This window comes from Aotus nancymaae, unplaced genomic scaffold (genome assembly GCF_030222135.1).
Source record: "Aotus nancymaae isolate 86718 unplaced genomic scaffold, 86718_ANA_hifiasm-v0.15.2.pri h1tg000029l, whole genome shotgun sequence".
Lineage (NCBI taxonomy): Eukaryota > Metazoa > Chordata > Mammalia > Primates > Aotidae > Aotus > Aotus nancymaae.
Genome location: NW_026988442.1, coordinates 2,056,170 through 2,082,453, shown reverse-complemented (window position 1 = coordinate 2,082,453; position 26,284 = coordinate 2,056,170). Strand labels below are relative to the sequence as shown.

Below are 26,284 nucleotides of genomic sequence, written 5' to 3'. Positions count from 1 at the left end.
ACCTCACCTGCTCTGCCCAAAGGGACACCATTCACGCCTGGGCGCCTCCGCCGGGCTCCGGGAGCCCAACGTGCGGCTGGGCCCGCGCCGAGCGTCAGAGTAGAAGAGCAGGAGCAGCCCCGGTCGCCCCCTGCAGGCCCAGGCGCATAGATGCCCAGAGATCCGTGACTCCTGATCGCCCGGACGCCTAAGAGGTGAGCGTGACACCTGGCCTTTCCTTTGACGTTACGTCTCTACCTGTTCCACTCCTCTCTTCGGATTTTTCTGGAGACTAAAAAGTGGAAAGCACAGTAGAGAACCCCCAAAATGTAAACTCTCGGTCACACCGCGGGTGAGCTGAAACCCACAAAAGTTTGATGTTCCTAAGGAGTCTATATTGAGGGACTTTGCTAAATACTTTACAAGAATTATCTCATTTCCTTTTCACATAGACCCAGGAAGTGGTCACCGTTGCTATTCCCATTTCACAGATGCAGAAACTGAGGTACAAACTAGGTAGGTAGCCTGTCCATATTTATCCAGCTAGTTTGTGTAAATAATGATACAGGGAAGGGAGGATCACAACAGATTTCCCCACCTCAAACCCCACACTTCCACCACTGTACCAAGCTTGTCTTCCTCCATTCCTCTCTCTAATCATCCTCCCTTGTCGCACAGCCCTCTTTGAACACACAAACATTCCCACAGATTTTCATGTAATTTCAGAGTATTCAGACCCTGAACATGGACCTTAAGTCAAGACATTCTGCTCTATTCCACTCCCCTTTGAGATTGTCACTGTAGATGGTTAGATGTGTCTAAGGTGGCCCAGGGTCATGCTGGGGAAAAGGGCAGGTGTGCTTATATGTGGAGGCCCTCCAGAGTGATCCTATATGCTGCTCAATTTACAACGAACCCAGGACCCGAGAGCGACACTTGTGTGATTTCCTGCAGTGGGGTTAGCTCTTGGTCAGTCTTTGCAGTTGATTATAAAGGACACTACACAGGGTGCTACCCTCTCCCCAGCAATTGGGGGAGGCAGTCCACAGGAAACTGTCCCTTGGACTGCCGAATTCATCATCGTAGGTGCCAATTAATTCTCGACTAGGGATGGATGCTAACAGAGGGAACACTGAAGTCCCTGATTAGGAAGTTCCTGTTGACACCAATCAGGTGGCATTGATTCAGTGCAGTCATTACCTATGTAAGAGCATCTTGTCCTATTCCACAGATGACACATGTACATATGCAGTATGATGACACTGCACCTAATCGGAATATGGCTGATAATAATAAAGCAAGCCATAAATAGCAGCTAAGGTGAATGTCACCAAGCTATGCAGCAAAGGCCAAGTGGATGACTGAGGCAGCCTCAGCTGTTGATTCTAACAAGCTGTGTTACTGGTTCCCTAGTCCAGCACATGTTATAAACAGATTAAAGGCAAAAGAGGCTGGGTGCAGTGGCTCACGCCTGTAATCCCAGCACAGCACTTTAGGAGGCCGAGGTGGGTAGATCACCTGAGATCAGGAGTTTGAGACCAGCCTAGCCAACATGGTAAAACTCTGTCTCTACTAAAAATACAAAAAATTAGCTGGGTGTGGTGGTGGGCACCCCTAATCCCAGCTATTCAGGAGGCTGAGTCAGGAGAATCACGTGAACCCAGGAGGTGGAGGTTGCCAATATCATGCCACTGCACTCCAGCCTGGGCGACAGAGGGAAACTCCGTCTTAAAAAAAAAGAAAAAGCAAAAGAGGGGCTATAGCAAACAGGATATTGAAGCCACAAGCCATATGATGGCTCATGTCCCAGCAGTAAAGAAGGAAGCACAGAGAAAAGGCAGGCAGAAGAGTAGGAGAAAGAATGAGACAACAGCGTGCATTTGATATTGGTAGTCTCTCTCCTTGACTTCTTGTCTTGGCTTGTTCTGCAACCACCAAAATTGTCATAATTCCCTATAGACCAGGCCTAGATCTCTCTCCTGGCCTCCTGAAATATGTACCTTATTGCCTCATAGGTTTTAACTCTGAATGCCCAAAGATTAATGATCTACACTACCCACCCAGTCTGGACCTCATTCTAAGTGCCCCATCTCAGAAACAGGTATCTAGTTGTTCAAGCCAGAAAGTTAGGAGTTTTCCTTTATTCCTTTCCCTCAATTCTGTTAACTTTCAGTCATCATTTTTTGAGCAAACTTTTACTGAATGCCTCATGTGTTAGCTTCAAGGTGATAGGGAAACAATGGCAATTATAATATAAAGCTTCTGTTTCATAAAGACTGTATTCTAGTGGAGGAGACACACAATGCAGAAATTAAACATCTCTCTATCTGAACAAAATGTTTTTAGACAATAAGTGCTTTAGAGAAAATAAAACAAGAGGAAAAGATAGCATGGTGGTTGGAATTGGAGTGGTGAGAAACACCAATCAGTGTAAACTCTGAACGAAGAGCTCTCTAGGCAGAAGAAAGAAGTACAAACTTCCAGAAGCAGGAATGAGCTTTTATTCATAAACAAAAGGCCAGTGTGGCTGGAGATGACTAAGTCAGGAGAGACTGGGGTGAAGAGAGGTAGGGAAAGTGTCTTTAAGAGATTGTAGTGAGCAATTTGGATTTATTCATTTTACAACGGAGAGCTATTGAAATGTTTTTAAACGATAACTTGGAGAGAACGTTCTAGCATGAAGGAAATATTCTGTATCCTAATAGGGGTTTGGATTACACAAGTGTATACATTTGTCAAAACTCACAACTATATGCATTTGTACATTTAACACTTGTATGTTTCATTGTGTATTCAAAAGACAAGAAAATAAAAAAGAAATACAAAATAAATATTCGAACTCCAGTTAAGGATATATGTGTTGGAATATGCCTGCAATTTACTTTGAAACAGATTAAAAGATAAGGTGGATTAAAGGATAGAGAGATAAAGATGGGATAAAGCAAGGAAACCATTAATGATAGAATTTTAGTGGTGTTTATTTGGGTGTTCAACACACACTTTCTGTTTAAAACTACACTAAAATGTTAGGGACTGTAAGCTTGTCTGATTTTATCTGAACTACGTGTTTAAAAGATTTTTCTGGCAAATGTCTAGAGAATAACTAGAGGGGGCTGTTGTGGAAGCAGTGAGGTGAATGATTTGGCTTAGGAGAGTAGCATGGGGATGGTCAGGATACACGCTGGAGGTGAAGTTGACAGCAATGGCTGCTGAATGTGAAGACTGAGGGGGTCTGTAGGGGAAAAAAAGAATGAAGGGTAAATCCTAGTGTTTTAATCTGAGTAGGTAGATGGATGGTGATGCCATTATCAGAAATGGGGAGAAATGGAGAAGATCAGATGATATGAACAGTCGTGCTTTGACCATGTTACATTTCAGATGCCTGTTAAACATCCAAGGGAGAAAGAAGAGTAGGCTGGTGGATATATGTTTGTGCCTTGGGGAGAATCAGAGATGGCTGTGTCAATTTGAGAGTGAACAATTAGAAGATGAAAATTGGGCTGAGGGTTGAGGGTCATGAGATAAGGCGAGATACCAGGGGAGTGTGTGAGGACAGAAAAGAGTCTTGAGGACCTAGCCCTGGCCACCCAACAATTAGGCTTCTTGAAACGGGGAGTCAGCAAAGGAGGCTCAGAAGGAGTGGGCAGTGGTGTTGGATGGAAGCAGGCAATGGAGATGTTATGGTTCCTAGAGAGACACAATTTAAAGGAGAGAGAGCTCACTGCCATAGAGAATGTAGGTGGGGGAGCAGGCTTGTGGTAGAGAAAAATGGTGCATGGTTTCAGCTTTTGTAGTAAGATGGAATCTTTTCATTGCAAATATTAGAAACCCAGCTGACTAGCTTATGCCAAAATAAGATGACAGGGAGAGGACATAATGGCTTCTGGCACCATGGAATCCATGTTGCAATTAATGTCAGCAGTCTTAGTCTCTCTCCATCTTCCAAGAATGGACTCTCTCTATGTCAGCCAGGAGAGCTACCTGTAGCCCCAGCCTCACATCATACTATTTAATAATTTAAGCAGAATCGTCTTCCCTCATAGTTCTGGAAGATGGGCTGCTAATTGGTTGATGTCTTTTATACATATATGGTTGAGCTTCAGTGTACCTGGAGAGGGACGGTTCCTTCAAAAAGGCCAAGCCTAGGTTACAGACCCATTCCTCTGGTAGGGGACAGAAGGGACATCCCCATCCAAACAAACTGGATAGGATTCCCTGTGTGATAATGGAATTCTTTTCTCATAAGAAATGAAGAAAGAAAAACAACTGGGCATACCTAGCATGGCCTGCTATTCAATCCAAAAGATTATTTTTCCATAAAAAGAAGTAAAATTACATACTAGAATGCCCATCACAATTTAACAGGGGGATTGTTTTTGAAGATTTACAATTGTCTTGCAGCCATTTAACTACGTCTTTCCCACTTAAGATGACACAGAAATTACTCATCACATCTTTGATATGTTACAAAGCCCAGTAGATTTCTTTTTACAAAGAACAACTCAAAATTACATGTTTTTATAACACCTTAAGACTATTAAAACCTGTATGATCTCTATATTGTGCTGATATGAAACCATGCAGATAATATGGGAACTCAACCCCTTGCCATGGCAATTTAGCTAACCTCAGCTTCTTCATGGTAAAATGGGAAAGTGTGGTGAGGAGGAAAGTTTAAATGAGATAATAAGAAAACCACCTGGCAAACTATTTATCATTATAATGGAAGATTTGTTTTGAACTGTTTTAACTTTATGCCTACTCAATATTTTTTGTATTTATGTGCAAATCCTGCTTTCTGAACATTTCATAAAAAACAATCTCTGTTCTTAAGGAAGTTCCAAGATACTGTTATTTAATCAAAATGAAGATGATAAAATTAACTGATTATTTTTCTTTTTTGTTGCTTCAGTTTTAGTTTTGGTCCAGAAAGCGTTTTCAAGGAGCTAGTCAGGCATGGCTTTAGCAGATAAGAGACTTGAAAATTTACAGATCTACAAAGTTCTTCAATGTGTGCGGAACAAAGACAAGAAGCAGATAGAGAAGCTGACCAAACTTGGATACCCTGAACTAATCAATTTTACAGACCCCGTTGATGGACTTAGTGCTTTGCACTTAGCCTCGGTTTCCAACGATACTGATATGGTCAGCTTTCTCCTTGACCTTGGTGCTCACCCTGATGTGCAAGACCGAATGGGCTGTACTCCCACCATGAGGGCTGCAGAACTGGGCCATGAATTGTCAATGGAAATACTGGCAAAGGCAAAGGCTGATATGACTATAGTTGATAATGAAGGAAAAGGTAAAAAAATCCCAGCATCCTCTACAGCAGTTTGCAATTCACTTTGTAGCCAGAAATGAATAACATGGACTTTTTTGTTTTCCAACTTTAGAAGTGAATTACTTATGGTTTTAAGTGAAAGGCTAAATTCTCACTATTATACTTAAAGCTACTGCCTCCTCATGATTTGAAAATGAGATTGCTCTATCTTAGGGAAATCAGTTATTAGAGCTTGCTCATATAATTAGATTAATTTGTGTTTGGTGGTTTCTTTTAAATGTGGAGAATTTTGAACATTATGTACACTGATCATTCATTGTAAAATATAAACTCTTGTTTAAAACGAAGATGAGGTAGAACATTTCTTATTCTTTTTTTTTTTTTACATTTTAGAATCTCAGGCATCACTACACGTAGGACTCCAAAAGGATTTTGATCCCCTCAGTAGCAGTCTGATGTAGGAAGGACTTGCACCTGGAAACTGGAAAGGATTAAAGTCAATTCTGGCATAAGCTCCAACTTTCTAGGATTGTCTAAAAATGTATTTGGAAATACAACTTACTTCAAACTTTAGACATGACCTTTCAACCATTATTCAGGTGAAAGAGCTGCACTTCCACACCTGTAATCCCATCATCTCAAGACCATGGTCTGAGAACTTCTTGCCCAAATAACTTGAGGTTCAGGCAAAAATTGACACAATCTCATAAAAATAACTGAGATAATTACCAATAAACTTAATGTAAACTAGTAAGTTTAAGCAGTTGTCTTGAGTTGCTGCCGATGCAAAGCCATTAACATCAGCCCTGCATTGGAGGAATGAATCTCATTTTATAATGTTAATGTTTACTGACCAGAGCAAAATCTACTTTCTAACTCTCCCCAGACTTGGTGTTTGATACAGTTACTTGCTTAAAACAAAAGAGGACAAAGAAAAGGGATAATTACATATTTAATAGTACCACATAACAAAATAAACTTCAGATGCATTCAGGAGCCAAATGTGTTTTGAAATAGTAAATCCTGAAAAAACGGTAGCCTCTCAAAGCTCTGTAGAATACCATTCTTCAAAGTGTATTCCATGGACCACTGAATTGCCAGGATGTTGAGAAGTACTACATGAGAAATTGGTTCCACTGTCACATTCATTAGAGAAACATTTTAGGCTTGTATCTTTCACATTGTTGGCTCGAAAATGGTGACATTTTCCTTATTTATTTGACCATAAAATAGTTTTTTGATGGCATTTTGTATGCCTGGAGTTTTGTGGACTAACTTTTGGGAAACACTATAATAGAGAAAAGTTTAACTTACTGAGTTTGACACAGAGAGATAAATCACAAAGACAGAAATTCTATAGCATAAAAATGTAGAAGTGTAAAAATTTTTTAAAGAAGGTAAAATTGGAAACAAGGTCAAGTAAATACTTGCAGCAAATGCAACAGGCATTTGGCTAGAGGAAACAAATCTCATAGGCAGAACTGAAACTGTACAAAGAAACATATGTAAAATCTTGTTTCACATGTAAGCTTGTTAGGATAGCTGCCTACAGCCTTCACTGCATAACTCAAGATACTGCCCATTGTACAGTGTACCTTGTCTTTTCTCCACATCAGTGAGCCTCACTCACCTTGTGCATCCCTCCGTTTGGCTGCCACTGGCCAAACTGCTTTGCTTATTCCACAGTACACCCTCTGCCATTGACATCCTATTTTCTGGTGACTAATGTTTGACTCACTGTACATCGTTTCTAAAGGATAAGCAAACATTTAAATGGCTAAGTGTATCTTCAGGATGTGAGACATGACATAGGCTTAAGCTGCACTTTCTCTTTGAACAATTTTACAGAATGTGGAGAAGGTAAAGCTCTAAGCCAATACATTCTTTCTTGTATGTTGTCCTAGGGAATTAATTACAGTGTAGAATTATTCTCCTTAAAAGGTAAGCTATAGTAGTTCCTTATAGCACCCATTCCATTAGTTTTCCTCTTTATAGGAATGTCTACTAAGTCCTCAATGCAGTATGCCAGTTCTATGATAAGGTACAATATTTTTCAATCTTGTTTTTCCTTCAGTTGAGGAATGTTGATTCGTGTTCTTTGTGGCTTAAAGAGTCAACCCAGATAGACTTTAACTGTGTGTTGCACGTGCCATCATTATGAAATAGTCATTTCATAAGTGGCTCTGGACCTTGTGTAATGGATTCAGCCTCCTCGGGTATCATGCTTAGGTTGTTTTGTTGTTGTTTTCGTTGTTACTGTTGGTCTGTTCTTGCCTTCTATGTCTTTGTCTTTGACTTTCTCTTTTCAGTAATATCCTTAACCGTCTTTTTTTTTTTTTTTTAACTACTCTGAGTAACTCTATTTTAGGTATATCAGTTTATATAAAATATATTTAAGTTTTGATTTTCATATACATTTTATTTTTTTTAATGGTAGAATTTATGCAATTTATAGCTATCTAGATTTCCCATAGGTTTGGCTTCAGAAATGTCATTTATTTTATATTGTGCATAATATAATACATAAAAATATATGTGAAATTATTGTCATATATGGTCCATATATTTGTTTTATTTTGCTGTATATGTGTATTTTTCTTTATATGTTTACAAGTATATTTTCTAAAATTGATGGGATGTTTTTCATTCTTTTAATGGTTAGCTTGATACTTCGTATGCCCTTAAACCTATTTATTGAGTTAGCATCTTAAACAGTATTCACTGATTCTGTACTCTGATTAGTAATATTAGTACAATAGTACAAATTAGATAAGATTAGTACAATAACCCTTCCTCTTACCTCTACTACTTCCCTTCTACCATCCAATTTTATAGTTAATTATAATTACTTAGTTCTTTCAATGATTCCCTGTATACTTTTAAATAAGTACCTGTCTTTTATCTACTTACCTGCTTTAAATAATATCTCAGTCTTCAGCCCCCAAAAATGAGAACATCAAATGCTTATACTATTCTTTCCTCCCTTCTCTCTACATTTTTGTTAAATTACATTATTTTTACATTATTATGAATTGCAATATTCTTTTCTCTATCTAAAATTACTACGGTGACTTAGCTTTGGTTCTATGGCTAAAGAGATTCAGTATTTATCACTTTTTTTAGTGACATATTCTCTATTGGTCTCTGGAAGACTCACTTTTGCAATCAAGTAGTTTAACTCACTTCTTTGGGCTTATATCCCTGATTTCTTACATCCTTAAGATTATATGTGTCTGTTGCTTTTATATATGAATAAAGTCTTGATTGGGTATAAAATTCCCTGTTTTTTCACCAAGTATAGTGTAGAGATCCTTTAATTATACCGTAGTATTGAATGTTGTTGTGATAAATTTTTGAGGGCAGCTCGAGTATTCCTTTTTATAGATTAGTTGAATTTTTGCATGGATTCTCACAAGTCACTTTCTTTGCCTAGCTTTACCCAGGCATGCCTTGTTGACTATTCTTAATCAACTTTTCCTAGGACCCAACATGCCCTTTTAATCTTAAGATTCAGGTCTATCTTTGCACTTTTATTTTAGAACAAGTTATATTTAGTTTCTTTGCTATCATGGAAATGAATCAGCCAATGATTTTCACTGGGATAGCTTCTAGTGTGTATCTTTTTTGCTTGGCTTTCATTATCAGTTTCCTGTTTTCCTTGCAGTATTTTTTTTTAATAGTTTGCATACTGCTTTCTCTTTTGGTTATTCTTTAAATGAAGCCCCTTTTTGGAATGAGCTCATTACATAGTCAGTTTGGAGTCTGATTGTTGTTTACCTAGATTTTTCTTAGCGACACTCTGCCCTGGGTTTATAACAGTAACCCTGATGTGTAGTATGCTTTTGACATGGATTATATGGATGGCCTGTATGTTACAGGTCTTGGGTGTAGGGATTTAGCATTTTGCTTTCTCCAGTGGAACAAAATGATTTGCCAAAATGCGGCAGAGACACTTGCCATCTAATTTTTCATCTCTTTACTGCTATACCGACAGCCTGCTTCTTACAAACATGACCAGTCTACACACATTTCATCACCCAGTACCATCTCTTTTGCCATTCTGCAGTTTTAGAGGGGACCTGGGGACTTGCCAGTAGCTCTTTAGCGCACATACCCCCGTGCATTCCAGCAAGGGACACTCAGGGTACATATTGCAAGGTACCAAATACTCAGTGTCAACAGGGTTCACCTATCAACGCTCCATTTCTTTCATAAGCCAGGTCCTATCACATGTGGCTGTGACTATTTTCTAAGTATGTCAGGAATTAAGGATGTTGGTTTTTTTGTTTTCTGTCTCGGTGTTTCAGTTGGTTTCAGAGAGGAAACCAAGGCAGATATGCTAAATATGGATTTTTAATAATTTTTAATAACTAGCTTATTAAAAATATTTAATAATTTTTAATAACTAGCTAAATATGGATTTTTAAGAATTCTACTTTCCTTTCTGTCAAATATATATAGATTGTTAATTAAATGCTCTCTGGGGATTTTATTTCTCTGCAGGCGTTTTGTTTTACTGCATTTTACCAACTAAACGGCATTATCGCTGTGCTCTGATTGCCCTTGAACATGGTGCAGATTTCAACAATTCTACCTATGAAGGAAAGCCAATATTCCTTAGAGCTTGTGAAGAAGCACGTGATGTTAAAGATGTATGCCTGACACTTTTGGAAAAAGGAGCCAATCCCAATGCAATCAATTCAGTATGGCTATTCTTGTGAATACAAATATTTCTTGTTTCAATTACAGCATAGTATATAATCTTTGCATTTAAATATGATGACATAATCCTATTAGCTTATAGACTGTTCATTTTGATTCAAAATGCTTCAAGAGGGTGCACCTTTATTATCTTCATATTGCTATGATTCTACAGTCTGTTTCCTAATTATGTTTGAAAACTTGGTATTTATTATGCATAATATCAAAGTGTCATTATAGGGAATAGTAAATAAGGCATGGCTGATACCTAATAGGATATATCTTTTTGGAAAGAAAACATATAGTTCTGCTGTTCCTTTTTTCTTTTTTTTTGGAGACAGGGTCTCACTCCATTGCTTGGCTGGAGTGCAGTGGTCCAATCTTGGCTCACTGAAATCTCTGCCTCCCCAGTTCAAGCAATTCTCCTGCCTCAGCCTCCAGAGTAGCTGGGATTACAGGTGCATGCCACCACTCCCCACTAATTTTTTTTTTTTTTGTATTTTTAGTAGAGACACGGTTTTACCATATTGGCCAGGCAGATTACAAACTCCTGGCCTCAAGTAATCCACCCGCCTCAGCCTTCCAAAGTGATGGGATTATAGGCATGCCCAGCCTACTTCTGCTGTTTCTTACATCAATTTTGTTCACTCTCCTTATTTGGCTAATTTTATTAAGTTTTCTTTTAATTGCTCTTTCTTGACACTAAAAATAGTTTTTCTTCTCATTAGAAAACACTGGTGACCTAATTTTATGTTAGGTATTGATATTTTATCTCTTTTTTTCCCTTTTTGTTCTGCTGTATTTGCAAGAAATACATTTTTAGCACGATATTCTCACAGGGGCATGCAGTGTGACCTTGACTCTGATTTTAGAATTCTATGTTTTAGATATTGACCCATTGTACTTGATTAATTTTTCCTCTTTGTAATAAGAGAAATGTAGAGAACTTAACTTGTAAGTGTAAAGCTAAGGTTAAATGGATTCTGACTGTATTTGTACTGATTCTGTGACTTAATATGATGGGTATAAACAGCATCTCATCTGTTTTAATGTCCAGTCCACAGGCCGCACGGCTTTAATGGAAGCGTCAAGAGAAGGGGTAGTGGAAATAGTTCGAGGCATATTGGAAAGAGGAGGTGAAGTGAATACATTTGACAATGACAGGCATCACGCCGCTCATTTTGCTGCTAAAGGAGGCTTTTTCGATGTAATAATCAATTCCTTGCTTTAAAATTTGTTGCTAAAACTTTTCTGTCCCTTTTCTCAAAATGTTTATGTGTCATCTAGAGTACACTAAGGCAGACTTTTTTCTGAGTTGTCTATGTTGTTTTCATCTTGATTTCCCTAAATTATTCTAAAATTATATTTTTTAAAACTTTATCTCTTTATTTAGTTTTATGTGTTTGCAAATTTACTTATTTAATACTGTTAATAGTATTTTTGCTGTGCACTTGATGATAATAATTTAAAATTTCTGCCACCTGGGACTACCGTATTTTACGCCTTCAATACATACTAGGATCTTTAAAATATGACACGATCTAATTATGGGAGAACAGTACCCTTATACTCTTATGTCCATGATGCTTGTGTGTATTAGATAATGATATACCTGAATGTTAAACTCAAGTATTCTGATTACCTAAACATAGAGCAAAGAATATCTCTTGATATAGTAACATTGCAGAAACAAAATAGGAATTAGTACTATTTTTTTAAATTCTGAAATTCATCTGAAATTTCTTAATTTTCTTCGAGTTTTAACATAGTTGTCTTCTTTATATCACTATTTTCCCAGCAATAAAAGTGTACACAAAAATAGAAACCACATTCGGTGAAGAATTTCCCCCTGGATGCTGTTTTCCATGCTTTCATGCTTTCTTAAATTACCTACAGTAACAAAAATGGTAGTGCCGCGTCTAAGTATAGAGTTTTCTATGCTCCAGATCAATGCTATTTAATAGAACTTTTGGTGATGATGGACATATTCTGTATTTGTGCTATACAACACAGTGCAACACTGTGTCCATGTGGCTTTTGAGTACTTTAAACGTGGCTAGTGAAACAAACGAATGAAACTTAAATATTTTCAATTTAGTTGATTTCAATTTGAATGTTCCATAGTCATGCATGGCTAACTGATAATATACTGGGTAGCACAGGTCTAGTTGCCAGTCTTTATGTAATAAATGTACATTTCTATTCCTCCACAATATCCACTATTTATTTTACAGATATTGAAGCTTCTTTTTGCCTACAACGGAAACATGGGACTGATTTCGTTAAATGGGAACACACCACTTCATTATGCTGCCATGGGTGGTTTTGCAGATTGCTGTAAATATATAGCTCAACGAGGTAAAATTGTCTAGCATTTTGTGCTTAAAGTATTTATGATTTACTCATGTCATAGACTAGCAGAGACTTTGGGCCTATCACTTGTCAGTGGCTTATTTTTTCTACAGCAAAATTTCACCCATATGTAGAAAGAAAGTTGAAAATTATTTCTTATACTACCCCTCTGTTAAATCATGAATCTGGTCTTAAAAGTGATGAAAACCCATTTCTCCAAAATGTTTAGGTTATTGTTAAAACCTAAAGGGGATTGTTCCTGAGCCAACTAATTATTAAAATACTTACGGTTGAGGGCAGGTTGTGGTGGCTCATGCCTGTGATCCTAGCACTTTGGGAGGCTGAGGCAGGCATCAGGAGTTCAAGACCAGCTTGGCCAACATGACATAACCCCACGTCCACTAACAGTGCAAAAAAAATTTGCTGGGTGTGGTGATGGCACCTGTAGTCCCAGTTACTTGGGGGACTGAGGCATGAGAATCACATGAACCTGGGAGGTAGAGGTTGCAGTAAGCCAAGATTGCACCACTGCACTCCAGCCTGGTGGACAGAGTGAGACTCTGTCAAAAAAAAAAAAAAAAAAAAAACCTGATTAAATTCCTTATTTTAAAAATGCCAACATCAATCTAAAAAAGGACATACACTGAAAACCATTTGCTTTCATCTGAATTTTTAATTATTTTATTTTAAAAAATATTCTATTATATCAAATACAAAGATAACTTTTCTGGATAATTTGCAGTTATGGGGAAAATAATTTGAGGGAAAACATGAAATGAAAACTTTCATGGAAAATTTGAAACGCAAGCAAAATTTTTAATTTTTTATTTTCCTGTAGTTTTTAAGTATTAATTTAGAAATATGAACTATATCATCTATAGCTTAATGAGTTTCTTAAAATGAAGATATTAGTTAATTACATTTAAGGATATGAATTAATTTTTTGTTAATTACATGCTAATTAATTGCACACTAAAAGCTTTTTAACTGTTATCGATAGAACTGCATTTTGCAGAACTATAGGTATTTTTTCGAGTTTATGAGAAATAGGCAAAAACTTAAAGTCTAACAAGTCTATAATAGAGCAAAGAAAGTGTTTTATTTTTCTGTCTTCCACATAGACACAAAATTTTAGAAGTCACTAAAATTATAAGACTAACATGCCCACATAACTATAATAGCATAAGAACAGATCCATTTTTACTTTTATAAATGTATACTTTCCTGTGCCCCCAATATAATAAACCCTTTTGCAAATGAGAAAAAAATATATCAAATGCAATTTTGGTTCTTTCAAACAGTCTTATTGGTTTTGTTTTCAAATCTGTCACTATTAGCAGTTTATTTTGGCATTTCAGTTAACATCGTGTGTTTCTAAAAACTAAAGATCCATCCAGGTTGAGACGAGCTTCTCTAACTTTAATATGTTGACTTATTTCTTATTGGGACAAATGTCACACATACTCTTTCATTTATGTATTCCTGGAATAACGTCACAGAAAGCACATTGAGAAGCCAAGGACCAGAGCCTGGGTCATGCAAAAAGGGCTAACTCAATGATGCAGAAAAGATCCACTTTCCTAGAAGAATAAGCCATGAGGCTATTTTAAAGCAAATGTTTGAAAATGTTCTGAGTTCTCTGTGTGTTTGGAAATATTAACACGTCACCAGAACCTGTGTGGGTGACCCAGTTTCACAGCAGAAGTGTTGTCAGTTACATTTCCACCTTTAGAAACTTATATCTAAGGCAGTCAGAGCAGCAAGAAACCCTTGGCAATAAAATGCTTGTTTCTGAATAAGCTCCCTAGGTTTAGTCTCTTCTGTACTTAATTGTAAACCACTTGTGCTGGTTGGATTCATTTCTCACATTTCCTCTTGATGGTCCTCTTTTGGCCTCTCATCCTCCTGCTGGAGTAATTTATGACTCCCCCTGTAAGCACGTGAGAGCCACATCCAAGGGCAGAGGAGGGGAGCTCGGGGAGTCCTCCTCCTCTTCCTGGGCCCTCAACTCCCTGAGTTCTGCAGCACCAGCGAGCTGAAAGTTGAACATCTTTACCACAGAGGAGCATAAATCTCACAGAGAATGAATGGATCTTTATTTACTAATCATAAAAGAGGAGACAGGAAGCTCCAAGTCAAAAGGACAGAAAAACTTCCTTTAGCTCTTTAAACTGGGATGTTGGAGTCTTCTTTTATACACATGGAGGTTTCTAACCAGGAGGAAGCTGGAAGCTGCAGAGGATGAGCTAAAGCAGGATGAAAATCCTTTGGTCCTTAGTGCTGAGTGAACACAGAAGAAGTGGCTTGAGAAGTGGGAGCAAAAACCCCCAGAAACCCTGAATAAGAAAAAAATAGCTAAGTAAAAACAGCATATCAGAATTACTATGGAATTAACTGTGGAATTACTATGCTATGGAATTATGCTATCAAGTCACTGTTCTTATAACTGTCCAATAGAGAAATTTTGGAATCTTTATTGTCTCAATAGCCTTTTTTAGTTTTTCTATTACTGGTAAAATTATCAGCCTTAGTATAAAAAGTGTGTGTGTGTATGTGTGTGTAGTAAAATAGATTTTTTGTTTTTTAATTTTTATCTTTTTGTGAATAGTATATATATTTGTGGAGTATGTTAAATGTTTTGATACAGGCATACAATGCTTAATAATCACATTCTGGAGCCTGGGGTATCAATCCCTGCAAGCATGTATTCTTTGTGTTACAAACAATCCAGTTACACTCTTTTTGCTATTTAAAAATGTATAATTATTATTGATTATAGTCACCCTGTTTTGCTATCAGATAGTAGGTCTTATTCATTTTATTCATTCTTGGTTTTTTTATCCATAGTATAAAATTTTAATTTTTTACAATACCAAGGAAAGTATTAATCCTGAAAAACATAGTCTGACTACTTCTGCAAAGCCTTACTTACACATACAATGGATTTTTAATGTCTCAAAACACTTATAGACAACACAGCCTTTTTGGTAGCGCTAAATGGATTCCCTAACATGTTCAAAAAAGTTTATTTCTTTGGTGAATATTTACAAATAATGTTGGTCTCATCATTTTGTTAAATAACTGACCAAAAAAGAAAATGAATTTTAATGTCTAACTTGCACATACATAAATATAATGCTGAACTCCTCAGATTGAATTACAAATTACTTTTTCCTCTGTGAAGGTTGTTCACATGGCCGTACCACAAAACAGCAGATTAGTATAAATTACATTATTTAATGAAGAATACAGAAAAAATAGACTTTAAGTTTGTACACAGATTTACAATCTAAATCATTCAAAAGGACATGTGTATTCTGCTGCTTTTCAGATCTGAGTTCATAAGGTCCTAGGTAAGCTATTTGAATCCAGCTTCTTTCCAAATTCAAATGCATCCTTGATCTTTTCCTATTGGCCTGAAGTCCCCTGAGCAAGTCTACCGATATGGTATGTGTTTCAAATATCGCTAAGGATAAATGTTCTAATCCTATTATAAATTGTTAACTTATGTTCTTCAGAATTCACCAAAGTGATGCTCACAGAAAAAAATCACAGCTCAATTTTGTAATTATAAAGCAAAATGTATGCATCTTTATACACATATAATTTGGGGACACATTTTTGACAAATCACAAGAAATTAAGAAAACAGTTGGATGAATGTCACTTATTAGCCATGCAGATGCCTTGGCACCATTCATAATTATGATGCTTTATGTTTTAGGATGTGACCTGAAATGGAAGAATTTAGATCATAAAACGCCCAGGGCTGTGGCTAAGGAAGGCGGCTTCAAAGCAGCAAGCAAAGAAATACACCGAGCAGAGAGAATTGCTAATAAACTAGCCAGGCCAGGAGCCAAAAATCCAAATCCACTCTGGGCCCTTAGACTGCATGATTGGTCCGTGGAACGTGAGGCTTTCCTCCGGGAAGCCTTTTCTGCTGTTGACAGGGGCGATGGGAGCGTCAGCAAGAATGACTTCGTGATGGTGTTGGAGGAAAGGCAAGATTATGCAAGCTCAGAGCAGCTGGCTGACATCGCCCAACTTCACGAGAAAATCCGGGGAGGAGGAGTCAACATTAATGAATTCTTTAAAGGAACCAGATATTTAAACAAGTCTTTTGTTTTAGGATCCTATGGACCTAAGAAAAAGAAAAAAAGGATGGGCAAAAAAGGAAAGAAAGGTAAATTTGTCTTACCCCTTCCAATCTGTGTCATTCCTGACAACGCATTTCCACGCCGGGAGGATGGTGGGCCACCGTATTACATGATTGAGACCTACAAGAATGCCACTGATAGCAGCCGGTTTAACAGAGATCATCCCCCAGAACATCCCATTCAGGATGACTCTGCTTGGTACATTGATGATTCAGAGAAGGCATTTTCAAACATTAATATTATCACCAAGGCAGGGGATCTGGCTTCTCTGAAAAAGGCCTTTGAATCAGGAATACCTGTGGATATGAAGGATAATTATTACAAAACTCCACTAATGACGGCGTGTGCAAGTGGAAACATAGATGTGGTCAAGTTTCTTCTTGAAAAAGGGTATGCATCTCAGTGGAGTGTGGTTTAAATTTTCATGAGTCTTCACATTTCAAAGAAGTAAAAGGAAGACATTAAGAAACATTTAATTCCAGAATTTTTGTAACATAGAAAATTGCTACTTTATTAAAGTCTATAATGAATTAAGGCTTTAATATATAAAAGCCTTTTATTAAGGCTATAATAATTAACTTATAGGCTTCATTAAAGAATGCTATTAATGCTTTATTAAAAATGCTGATATATTATAGGCTTTAAAGTCTATAAAATGCCCTATAAAAGGTATCATATTACTGATGGTCAGGGTTAGAAAAGGAGAATTTATGTTAAATTCTAAGCCCCTTTATTAAAGCCTGTAATAAATTAATTAGGCCTATAGATCTTACATGGGAAACCAGGATAATGGGAGCATAGGATTGTGTGTACACAAGGATATTTTGCCAATTATGCACAAAGTGAAAGGCAGTGTTTACTCGGGGTTAATGGAGTCTTCTGATTACTACTGGCCTTCTGTCAGTGGCAGCACAGCTCAGTCCTGTCTCAGAGCTTCACCTAGAAGATGTGAAGTCACTTTTTAATCTGCCTCTATTTTGGGGATCTCAACAACTTCAAACAAGTGGAATGGTGGCTATAATAACATGTTTTGGTCCTAAAACTTGCTGCCCTCCTCCAGAGTGGGGCAGTCTTTTTCCTTGTCATGTAAATATGTTTAAACTATCAATACATGACATATTTATAATAATTAACTTTTTAGACTACAACAATCACTCAGGTTTAATTCCTTCTTCTTCCATGGTTGTATTACCTGGGGTGAGTTTCTTAACATTTTTGTGCCTCAGTTTTCTTGTGTATTTACATAATGAGACTGTAGTGAGATTCATGCCACAAGATTAGTTGAAGATTAAATGAGTTAAAACATGTAAAGCACTTACTAACACAGTAATTGCATACTTGAGAAATAAAGTATTAATCTTACTGGTACTTTAATGTTAAAGAAAGACTCAAATTTTATATTATCAAGAGAGCAACTAATGAGAACATGAACTTCTGGACAGTGAATTTCTAAACAGGACTAAAATTTTAAATAATACATGGTAATATTTAGAATTTTAACAATGAAGTTTCATTTAAAAATGTATTACGTGAGGAGAAAGTAGACACAAAATGGAATAATATAACTTTTATATGCCCCGTCAGCTTTTATCTTCATTGGATCTAGTTTATAATTTTCCTTGACTTTAACCTTTGCAAAATTGTAATCCCTAGAATCTAAAGTGCCTTTTAATGTAGATATACACAAAGGAAGTTAAAACTCTCAAATAATGCAGAACAAAGAGGTTTGAAGAAAAATTATGGTACAGAGTTTACAGTTTAACAACTTGATAGAACTCTATGAAATCTTACTTTGCTTTTTCAGTGTCCAGTCCTTGGAACAACCAGTATTTTTAGTTTGTGCATCTATCTTATTTTATAGAGCCAATGTTAATGCAGCAGATAATTTTCTGTGGACTCCACTTCATTTTGCATGCCATGCAGGCCAACAAGACATTGTTGAGCTTCTTGTTAAATCTGGGGCTTTAATAGATGCAGTTTCAATCAACAACTCAACTCCTTTAAGTAGAGCCATTGAAAGCTGTAGACTGGATACTGTGAAATACCTACTTGATATTGGTGCTAAATTCCAGCTGGAAAATAGAAAAGGTATGTGTTCATATTATTGATGATTAGGGTTAGAAAAGGAGAATTTATGTTAGCTTGTAAGCCCCTTCTGATTCTATTCTCATAGGCTTGCATTGTCCCCTGGGTTCCTGGTGCAAACACAAGCCTGAGTTAAATGTTACGGAAGTTTGTCTTATACCAAATACCTCTCAACTCACTGGTGTTGGAGGGCCATTTCTTTATGTTTGCAATCTTTCATGGACTGAAATACTTTTGTAAAATACAATAAAAATGATTTATTAGAAAAATAAAAGAAAAAAAACAAAATACAAGGCCAAATCTTCTCTTTAATCTTTAAATTTTAATGACAAAAAATTATATTAAGTTGCTATAAGCATTTATAAACACTTATTTTCTGTAGTTACTTTACTATGGATCAGTAACTATTTGTGAACTTGCGCCAGTTTGCAGATCACACGTTGAATTATTACACTGTTATTACTGTTAATTCCTAATAATGGCGTACTCTAAAGACTCAGACTCTATAGAATTTGGATTTCTTAAAGCTGGACAAAGTAATTCCTGAATTGAGGCTTCCCTGACTCTAGGAAGTAAATACATGGCCTTGTATTTACCATAAATACCATACAGGAAAAATTTTAAAGTCATTTGAATATATTTGAGCTCTGGTTTGGAAGTATCATTTTCCTATTTTGGAAGTCATTGCTTGCTTTGACTCTGAGTGGGCATTGTACCTCTGGTTGGTTCAGGTGGCCTCTGACTCATAGGTACTACTGTACCTGTCCTGCCTGATGATATTATGGGTAACATAATGCCCAGCCATCAGCTTCCCCAGGCCTTTTGGAATTTACCTCCTTACATCAAGGAAAGGGGAAGATAATGCAAAACTATCACACAGAAGGAAATTCACACAATGTGGGGAGAGAACAAGCAATTTGATATGTAAAATGTAATCTAATATTTCCTGTCACTCCTTTAAGAAACATAGTCAAAAAACTAAGAAAAAATAATTTTGTGTATTTAAATGGCACTATACATTGTGGGATTTTAGAGCTGGGGCTACCATAGAGAATATCTGACCTAGCTCTGTGGACTTCCATATAGATATCATTTGCTATAGGAATCACCTTTATTAGGGCAGGCTTAGAGCTGATGTGCTGAGATATTTTTCTACATGGTTTATCACTAATATGTTTATAGTTACTCTGAGTTTATATTTGTTTCAACAGGGCATACTGCCATGGACGTTGCAAAGGCATATGCTGATTATAGAATAATTGGTCTGATTAAAGAAAAGCTAGATAACTTGCAAAAATCAGCAGAAACTCAAAAACTAAAAGGCAAGACTCCTATACTGAAGACTGAAGGCCCTGAAATTAAGAAAGAAGAGGTAAGAAAAAAAGGTTGATTACCCATTAGCAATTGAAACTCTTTAAAAATCTGTTTTGGGGAAGCCAGCAGCACTATTTATATATTGTTGTACAACATGGGCAAGATAATATGCAGTGCATCCTTTCAGTACCATTATTATGTAGTACTTTTAAAGAAATATCTAATCAAATTCCTATCACTGAAGAGCCTAAAAAGTACTCACTGCAAAGAGAAACCATACAAAAACCAAATGGGTTCATCCAAATACAATTAGAATGTTGAAAATGCAACCCAAAATTTGTATTATATATGTTTGTATTTGATCCTGAATTATACAGATTTGATGAGATGGTCCAAATAGGGAAGGAGGCTAATCCTTATTTGGACTGAAACAAAGCATGATTTTTTCTTCATTTTGGTCCACCATATCCCCTTTCATTGCCTACCATAACCCTTCCCCCTACCTGCCGCCTAACCCCAGGAATTTTACCACTGAATTCTGGGATATGGAACCATTGTAGCTAGACTGTTCTGCAAAATGATTGTAGAAGGTTTTAAACATTTCTGGTAATCCAGAGTGGCTTAAGACCTTCTAAACTGCAGCAGAAAGTTGAAGTTGTTGCTCATGGGAGTTACTGAGACATCAAGACTTTACCATTAGCAGGGAACCCCTAAGTGTGTCTCTAGGTTGGATGCTTTTTTTTAAGGAAGCAGATTTACTGGAGACACTTGGCTGACACAGGACAAGAAATGAAAGTCAAGAAGGAAAAGGTTTAGTGTCATCAAATTGGAAAAGGTTGGGGAAATGTAGGGTAAGGAGTAGATAGGATGAAAGGATTATAGAATAGACAGACAGCAGAGTTATAAATATGGAGGATGTTAGGATGACAAAAGGTGGATCAGTCAACTAAAGGAGGATCAGTGAACTAAAGTTCTTCCTTTATGCACCATTATTTAGTAGGATTCCATCCTTCTGATTAATGAGTGGCCACAGATCAAGGATGGGTATCTCAAAGACTTATGTTATTTTCTACCAATACTTCTAATTAAAGTTAAATAAGGCAAACTATCTCTCCCCATCTTCGAAGTTATAATAATATACCATTTTATCTCAAATTATAACTTGCACGGTAGCATTTTTAGTTTTTTTCTGGCTTCAGAGTAAGATGTGAAACAGCAAATAATATTAGAAAGTGAATATAGATTTTTGCAATTTATGATTTTTGGTGTTGTTTCCAGAAACCACTGTCATCAATTTATGCTGTACCAACCATATCAGAGGGAAAGAAAATGCCAAGGGATAGTGTGGTTCATCTCAATTCATTGATTACCAGTGGTTATACCAAGAAAGTAGATATCACATTTATTCCACGGAGGGTAAGTGCTTTGAAAGGATCTTCATAGCAAGGTAGAAGCTCATAATGTCATTTTTTTTTTTTTTTTTTTTTTTTTTAATTGCATTTTAGGTTTTGGGGTACATGTGAATAACATGCAAGGTTGTTGCACAGGTGCACACCTGGCAGTATGATTTGCTGCCTCCCTCCCCTTCACCTATATCTGGCATTTCTCCCCATGCTATCCCTCCCCAACTCCCCACCCCCCCCACTATCCCCCCTCCCCCCCAACAGACCCCCGTGTATAGTGCTCCCCTCCCTGTGTCCATGTGTTCTCCTTGTTCAACACCCGCCTATGAGTGAGAACATGCGGTGTTTGATTTTGTGTTCTTGTGTCAGTTTGCTGAGAATGATGTTTTCCAGGTTCATCCATGTCCCTACGAAGGATGTGAACTCCTCCTTTTTAATGGCTGCATAATATTCCATGGTGTATATGTGCCACATTTTTCCTGTCCAGTCTATCATCGATGGGCATTTGGGCTGGTTCCAGGTCTTTGCTATTGTAAACTGTGCTGCAATGAACATTCGTGTGCATGTGTCCTTATAGTAGAACGATTTATAATCCTTTGGATATATGCCCAGTAATGGGATTGCTGGGTCAAATGGAATTTCTATTTCTAGGTCCTTGAGGAATCGCCACACTGTTTTCCACAGTGGTTGAACTAATTTACACTCCCACCAACAGTGTAAAAGTGTTCCTATTTCTCCACATCCTCTCCAGCATCTGTTGTCTCCAGATTTTTTAATGATCGCCATTCTAACTGGCGTGAGATGGTATCTCAATGTAGTTTTGATTTGCATTTCTCTAATGACCAGTGATGATGAGCATTTTTTCATATGTTTGTTGGCCTCATGTATGTCTTCTTTTGTAAAGTATCTGTTCATATCCTTCGCCCATTTTTGAATGGGCTTGTTTGTTTTTTTCTTGTAAATCTTTTTTAGTTCATTGTAAATTCTGGATATCAGCCCTTTGTCAGACGGGTAGGCTGCAAAAATTTTTTCCCATTCTGTTGGTTGCCGATTCACTCTATTGACTGTTTCTTTTGCCGTGCAAAAGCTGTGGAGTTTGATTAGGTCCCATTTGTCTATTTTGGCTTTTGTTGCCAATGCTTTTGGTGTTTTGGTCATAAAGTCCTTGCCTACGCCTATGTCCTGAATGGTTTTGCCTAGGTTTCCTTCTAGTGTTTTTATGGTGTTACGTCTTATGTTTAAGTCTTTAATCCATCTGGAGTCAATTTTAGTGTAAGGTGTCAGGAAGGGGTCCAGTTTCTGCTTTCTGCATATGGCTAGCCAGTTTTCCCAACACCACTTATTGAACATGGAATCCTTTCCCCATTGATTGTTTTTTTCAGGTTTGTCAAAGATCAGGTGGTTGTAGATATGTTGTGTCGCCTCTGACGTCTCTGTTCTGTTCCATTGGTCTATATCTCTGTTTTGGTACCAGTACCATGCTGTTTTGATTACTGTAGCCTTGTAGTATAGTTTGAAGTCCGGTAGTGTGATGCCTCCTGCTTTGTTCTTTTTGCTTAGAATTGACTTGGCTATGCGGGCTCTCTTTTGGTTCCATATTAAGTTTAAGGTGGTTTTTTCCAGTTCTGTGAGGAAGGTCATTGGTAGCTTGATGGGGATAGCGTTGAATCTGTAAATTACTTTGGGCAGTATGGCCATTTTCACGATATTAATTCTTCCTAACCATGAACATGGAATGTTTCTCCATCTGTTTGTGTCCTCTCTTATTTCGTTGAGCAGTGATTTGTAGTTCTCCTTGAAGAAGTCCTTTACGTTCCTTGTTAGTTGTATTCCCAGGTATTTTATTCTCTTTGTAGCAATTGTGAATGGCAGTTCGTTCTTGATTTGGCTCTCTTTAAGTCTGTTATTGGTGTATAGGAATGCCTGTGATTTTTGCACATTGATTTTGTATCATAATGTCATTTTTATCAAATGCTTTTTATGTAGAATATCCAAACAAATCTACAAAATTTGTCTTTCACAGTTACTATTTGCGAATGTTCTTTTGTCAGGTTCTGCTATTTTCAACTCAGTATGCCCAACTAATAGTTCCTGGCATCTGGTTCTCTTTCTATTACTATTTCTGTGTTGAAATATACATTTTCCTAGAAAGGTTGAAGTCTTTGTGAACCAATGGCATGTTCTGCAGCTATTTAGTCACCAAGTCCTAAGGATACCTTTTTTGGGGGAGTACTTCACAGACCCAACCCTTCTTTGTACTTACTACTACCAGCTCACGTGGGAGTTTCATATCAAACAAGACTGGATTTATTCAGCAGCTTCCTAAAACATCCACAACTAAAGAGGTGGAGACATCTTATGGGGAAAATAATTGTCTTTTCATTGCCCATCCAACCATGCTGAACAAGCAGCTCCCCTCGCCTTCTATTATAAAAATAATTTTTACTTCTATGTAAGACATATAGGTAGTAAGCCCAGATGATCTTCTAATTCCTTTGCTTCCCTGTTTTGGCATCCTAAAAAACAAACAGCAGCTGGTCTGAGCATAACTGGCCAGAGAAGTAATTGAAGAACATTTCTGACATTAGATGTCTAGACAGTCATCATCAGAAACAGTGATGATGCTCATGTAACCACTGGTGTCATATGAGAGAGGGGAAGAAGTTAAAACACGTCTAAAAGTTAATTTAATAGTTTTAAGTTAAAACTATAAAGAAGTTTTTAAGTTAAAACTGTGTACTGAAAATTGTCTGGATAATAGCATATTTACTGGCTGTCATACTTATATCTGCTTGGACATGGCTATTTTTTTTTTTTTTTAAGATTTGGAGTCCTGAAGCCACAACAGCAGAGCTGATCAGGAAGAGGGAACTACGGCGGGAGAGGTTTACATATGAAGTGGACTTCCATGATTTTATGATGCCTTTTCAGAAGAACATCACAGAAAAAGTTCGAGCAATGGAAGCTGCCTTGAAGACCTAAGTCACAGCAGTTACTTCTTGGGATAAATGCTTTGGGACCCAGGGACCTATCTTTGGAGAAAGTAGAGATTTCCATCAAAGCCAAAGCAATCTATACACCAAGAACTTGTTACCAAATATTTCTTCTTGCTTTAACAACTATAAGTATTCTGAGCTGTCTAGAGAAAAGGTGTATGTTATTTTGAGATGAGTGCTATGTCATTCTGGATAAATCCCCAATCCCCTTTATGAAGGTAGTGAAATACATGGCATGTGGGTTATAAACATTCCTGTCAAAAGATTTACCAGGTCTACACCATGATGCTGGTCTCAAACTCCTGAGCTCAAGAAATCCTCCCAACTTGGCTGCCCAAAGTGCTGGGATTATAGGTCCGAGCTACTGTGCCAAGCCTGCTTATTAAATATACATTTCTAGTGGAAATTGATGAAAACAATTTAGGTTTTAGAAAAAGAAGCAACATTTAATCTTTTAAGGAAGGAGTTTATTTCTCACATGCTATTATAAAGTTTGTGTATCAGATACCTTGGGTTGAATAGACTTTCAACAGCCCTAGCTATTAAAAGCCCTAGCCCCAGATACATAGCCCTAGCCCTAGATTAACAGATATTAGGTTGGTGCAAAAGTAAGTGCAATTTTTACCATTACCTTTAATTGCAGCAAAAATCACAATTACTTTTGCTTCAACCTGATAGCTAGCTAGCTAGAAAGACAGACTAACTGGCAGACAGACAGAGAGACAGATAGATGATTGATTGATAGATCGAAAGATAGATAGATGAAGAGATTTATTGCAAAGAGTTGGTTTACATAATTTTGGGGCCTGGATGGTCAAGTGCTAAATTTGTAGGGTAGGCTGTCAGGAAGTACAGGCTGGAAACATGCAGGAGCTGTCCGTGAAGTCCACAAGTGGAATTTCTTCTTCATCACAGAAACCTCAGTTTTGTTCATATCCCTAAATACTTCAGTATGTGTTTCCTAAAAGAAAAGGCATCCATTTACCTAATCAGATTACGATTGTCAAAATTTCAACTGTTGTTAAAGTGACTGATGGGATCAGGTCCATCTAAATTATCTAAGACAATCTCCTTTACATAAAGTCAGCGTTGGTTGCATATACACAATTCCTTCACCACAACACCTAAGATTAGTATTTGATTGAGTTACTGCTTACTATAACCTAGCCAAGTTGAGACATAAAATTGACTATCTCTGGAGGTGTACTCCGGAATAAAAAGCTAGCTGAGGCATTACTCACACCAGGAAATGCAGTGGGTACTAAACAGGAGCTCCAAAAATAACCAATGTCCCACTGACAAAAAAAAGAAGTCACTTTAGAATCTGTCTTACCAGAAGGCACTAACTCCAGATTACAATTTGTCAGTCACATATGGATTAAACCCCTTTCCTCTAACCTCCTCCCTCTCTTTCCAACCTTGGAGGAACCTTTCACAGGAGCCAGTCATGGAGGAGAAGAGAGTGAGTGAAGCAGGTAACCATGTCCACCTCTTTGGAGGAGACAGACCTGAACAGGGGTTGCTTACAAGCATTGCCATTTGGAGCCAGGAGATTTGCTATTACAACTACATTTTGTCTGTTATGTAAGGTTTTGTTTTCGTTTTTTGTTATTTTTCTTTTGACTTAGTTTCATATTTATGGAAAGTTGCAATAATTTTACAAAGAACTCCTATATGCCCTTTACCCAGATTACCTAAATGTTAACCACTTACCACATTAGTTTATATCTTTCTCCCTCTACATATATGTGTGTGTATGTTTAATTTTCTTCCCCAATTGTTTGTCAGTTGAAGACTTGATGTTCTTCCCCACTAAATATTTCATTGTGTATTTCCTAAAATCACAGTGTTCTTTTGCATAACAATATTACCATTGGCAAAATAAGGAAATTAACACTTAAATGAACTATTTAATCTATAAACTTTATTCAGATTTTGCTATCTGTCTCAATAATTTCCTTTGTACTCCCAGGTCATAAAATACATTCACTTGTCTCATCTCTTTAGTCTCTTTTAG

General features: G+C 37.1%; 1 protein-coding gene across 2 annotated transcripts; it reads left to right on the top strand.

Moving 5' to 3' along the window:
* The first annotated feature begins 168 nt into the window (after positions 1 to 168).
* ANKEF1 (ankyrin repeat and EF-hand domain containing 1) lies at positions 169 to 25,723 on the top strand. Of its 2 annotated transcripts, XM_012455430.3 has the most exons (10): positions 169 to 194; positions 4,892 to 5,281; positions 9,764 to 9,963; positions 11,019 to 11,168; positions 12,196 to 12,319; positions 16,037 to 16,859; positions 18,331 to 18,557; positions 19,766 to 19,926; positions 21,147 to 21,284; positions 24,095 to 25,723. In XM_012455430.3, exons 2-10 carry the CDS (start codon positions 4,936 to 4,938, stop codon positions 24,251 to 24,253), a joined length of 2,328 nt encoding a protein of 775 aa, XP_012310853.3. In that variant the 5' UTR covers positions 169 to 194; positions 4,892 to 4,935; the 3' UTR covers positions 24,254 to 25,723. The 2 variants fall into 2 exon arrangements, with proteins under 2 accessions (XP_012310853.3, XP_012310854.3); XM_012455431.3 differs by lacking the exon at positions 169 to 194 and having other exon boundaries at positions 4,861 to 5,281.
* Positions 25,724 to 26,284: the final 561 nt, after the last annotated feature.

Excerpts from the sequence above, each read along its gene's own strand:
- ANKEF1 (XM_012455430.3), top strand. The coding sequence starts at position 4,936 with ATGGCTTTAGCAGATAAGAGACTTGAAAATTTACAGATCTACAAAGTT. Across the intron at positions 16,860-18,330 it reads AAGTTTCTTCTTGAAAAAGG|AGCCAATGTTAATGCAGCAG; the intron begins GTATGCATCTCA and ends CTTATTTTATAG. Across the intron at positions 19,927-21,146 it reads CTGAAATTAAGAAAGAAGAG|AAACCACTGTCATCAATTTA; the intron begins GTAAGAAAAAAA and ends TGTTGTTTCCAG.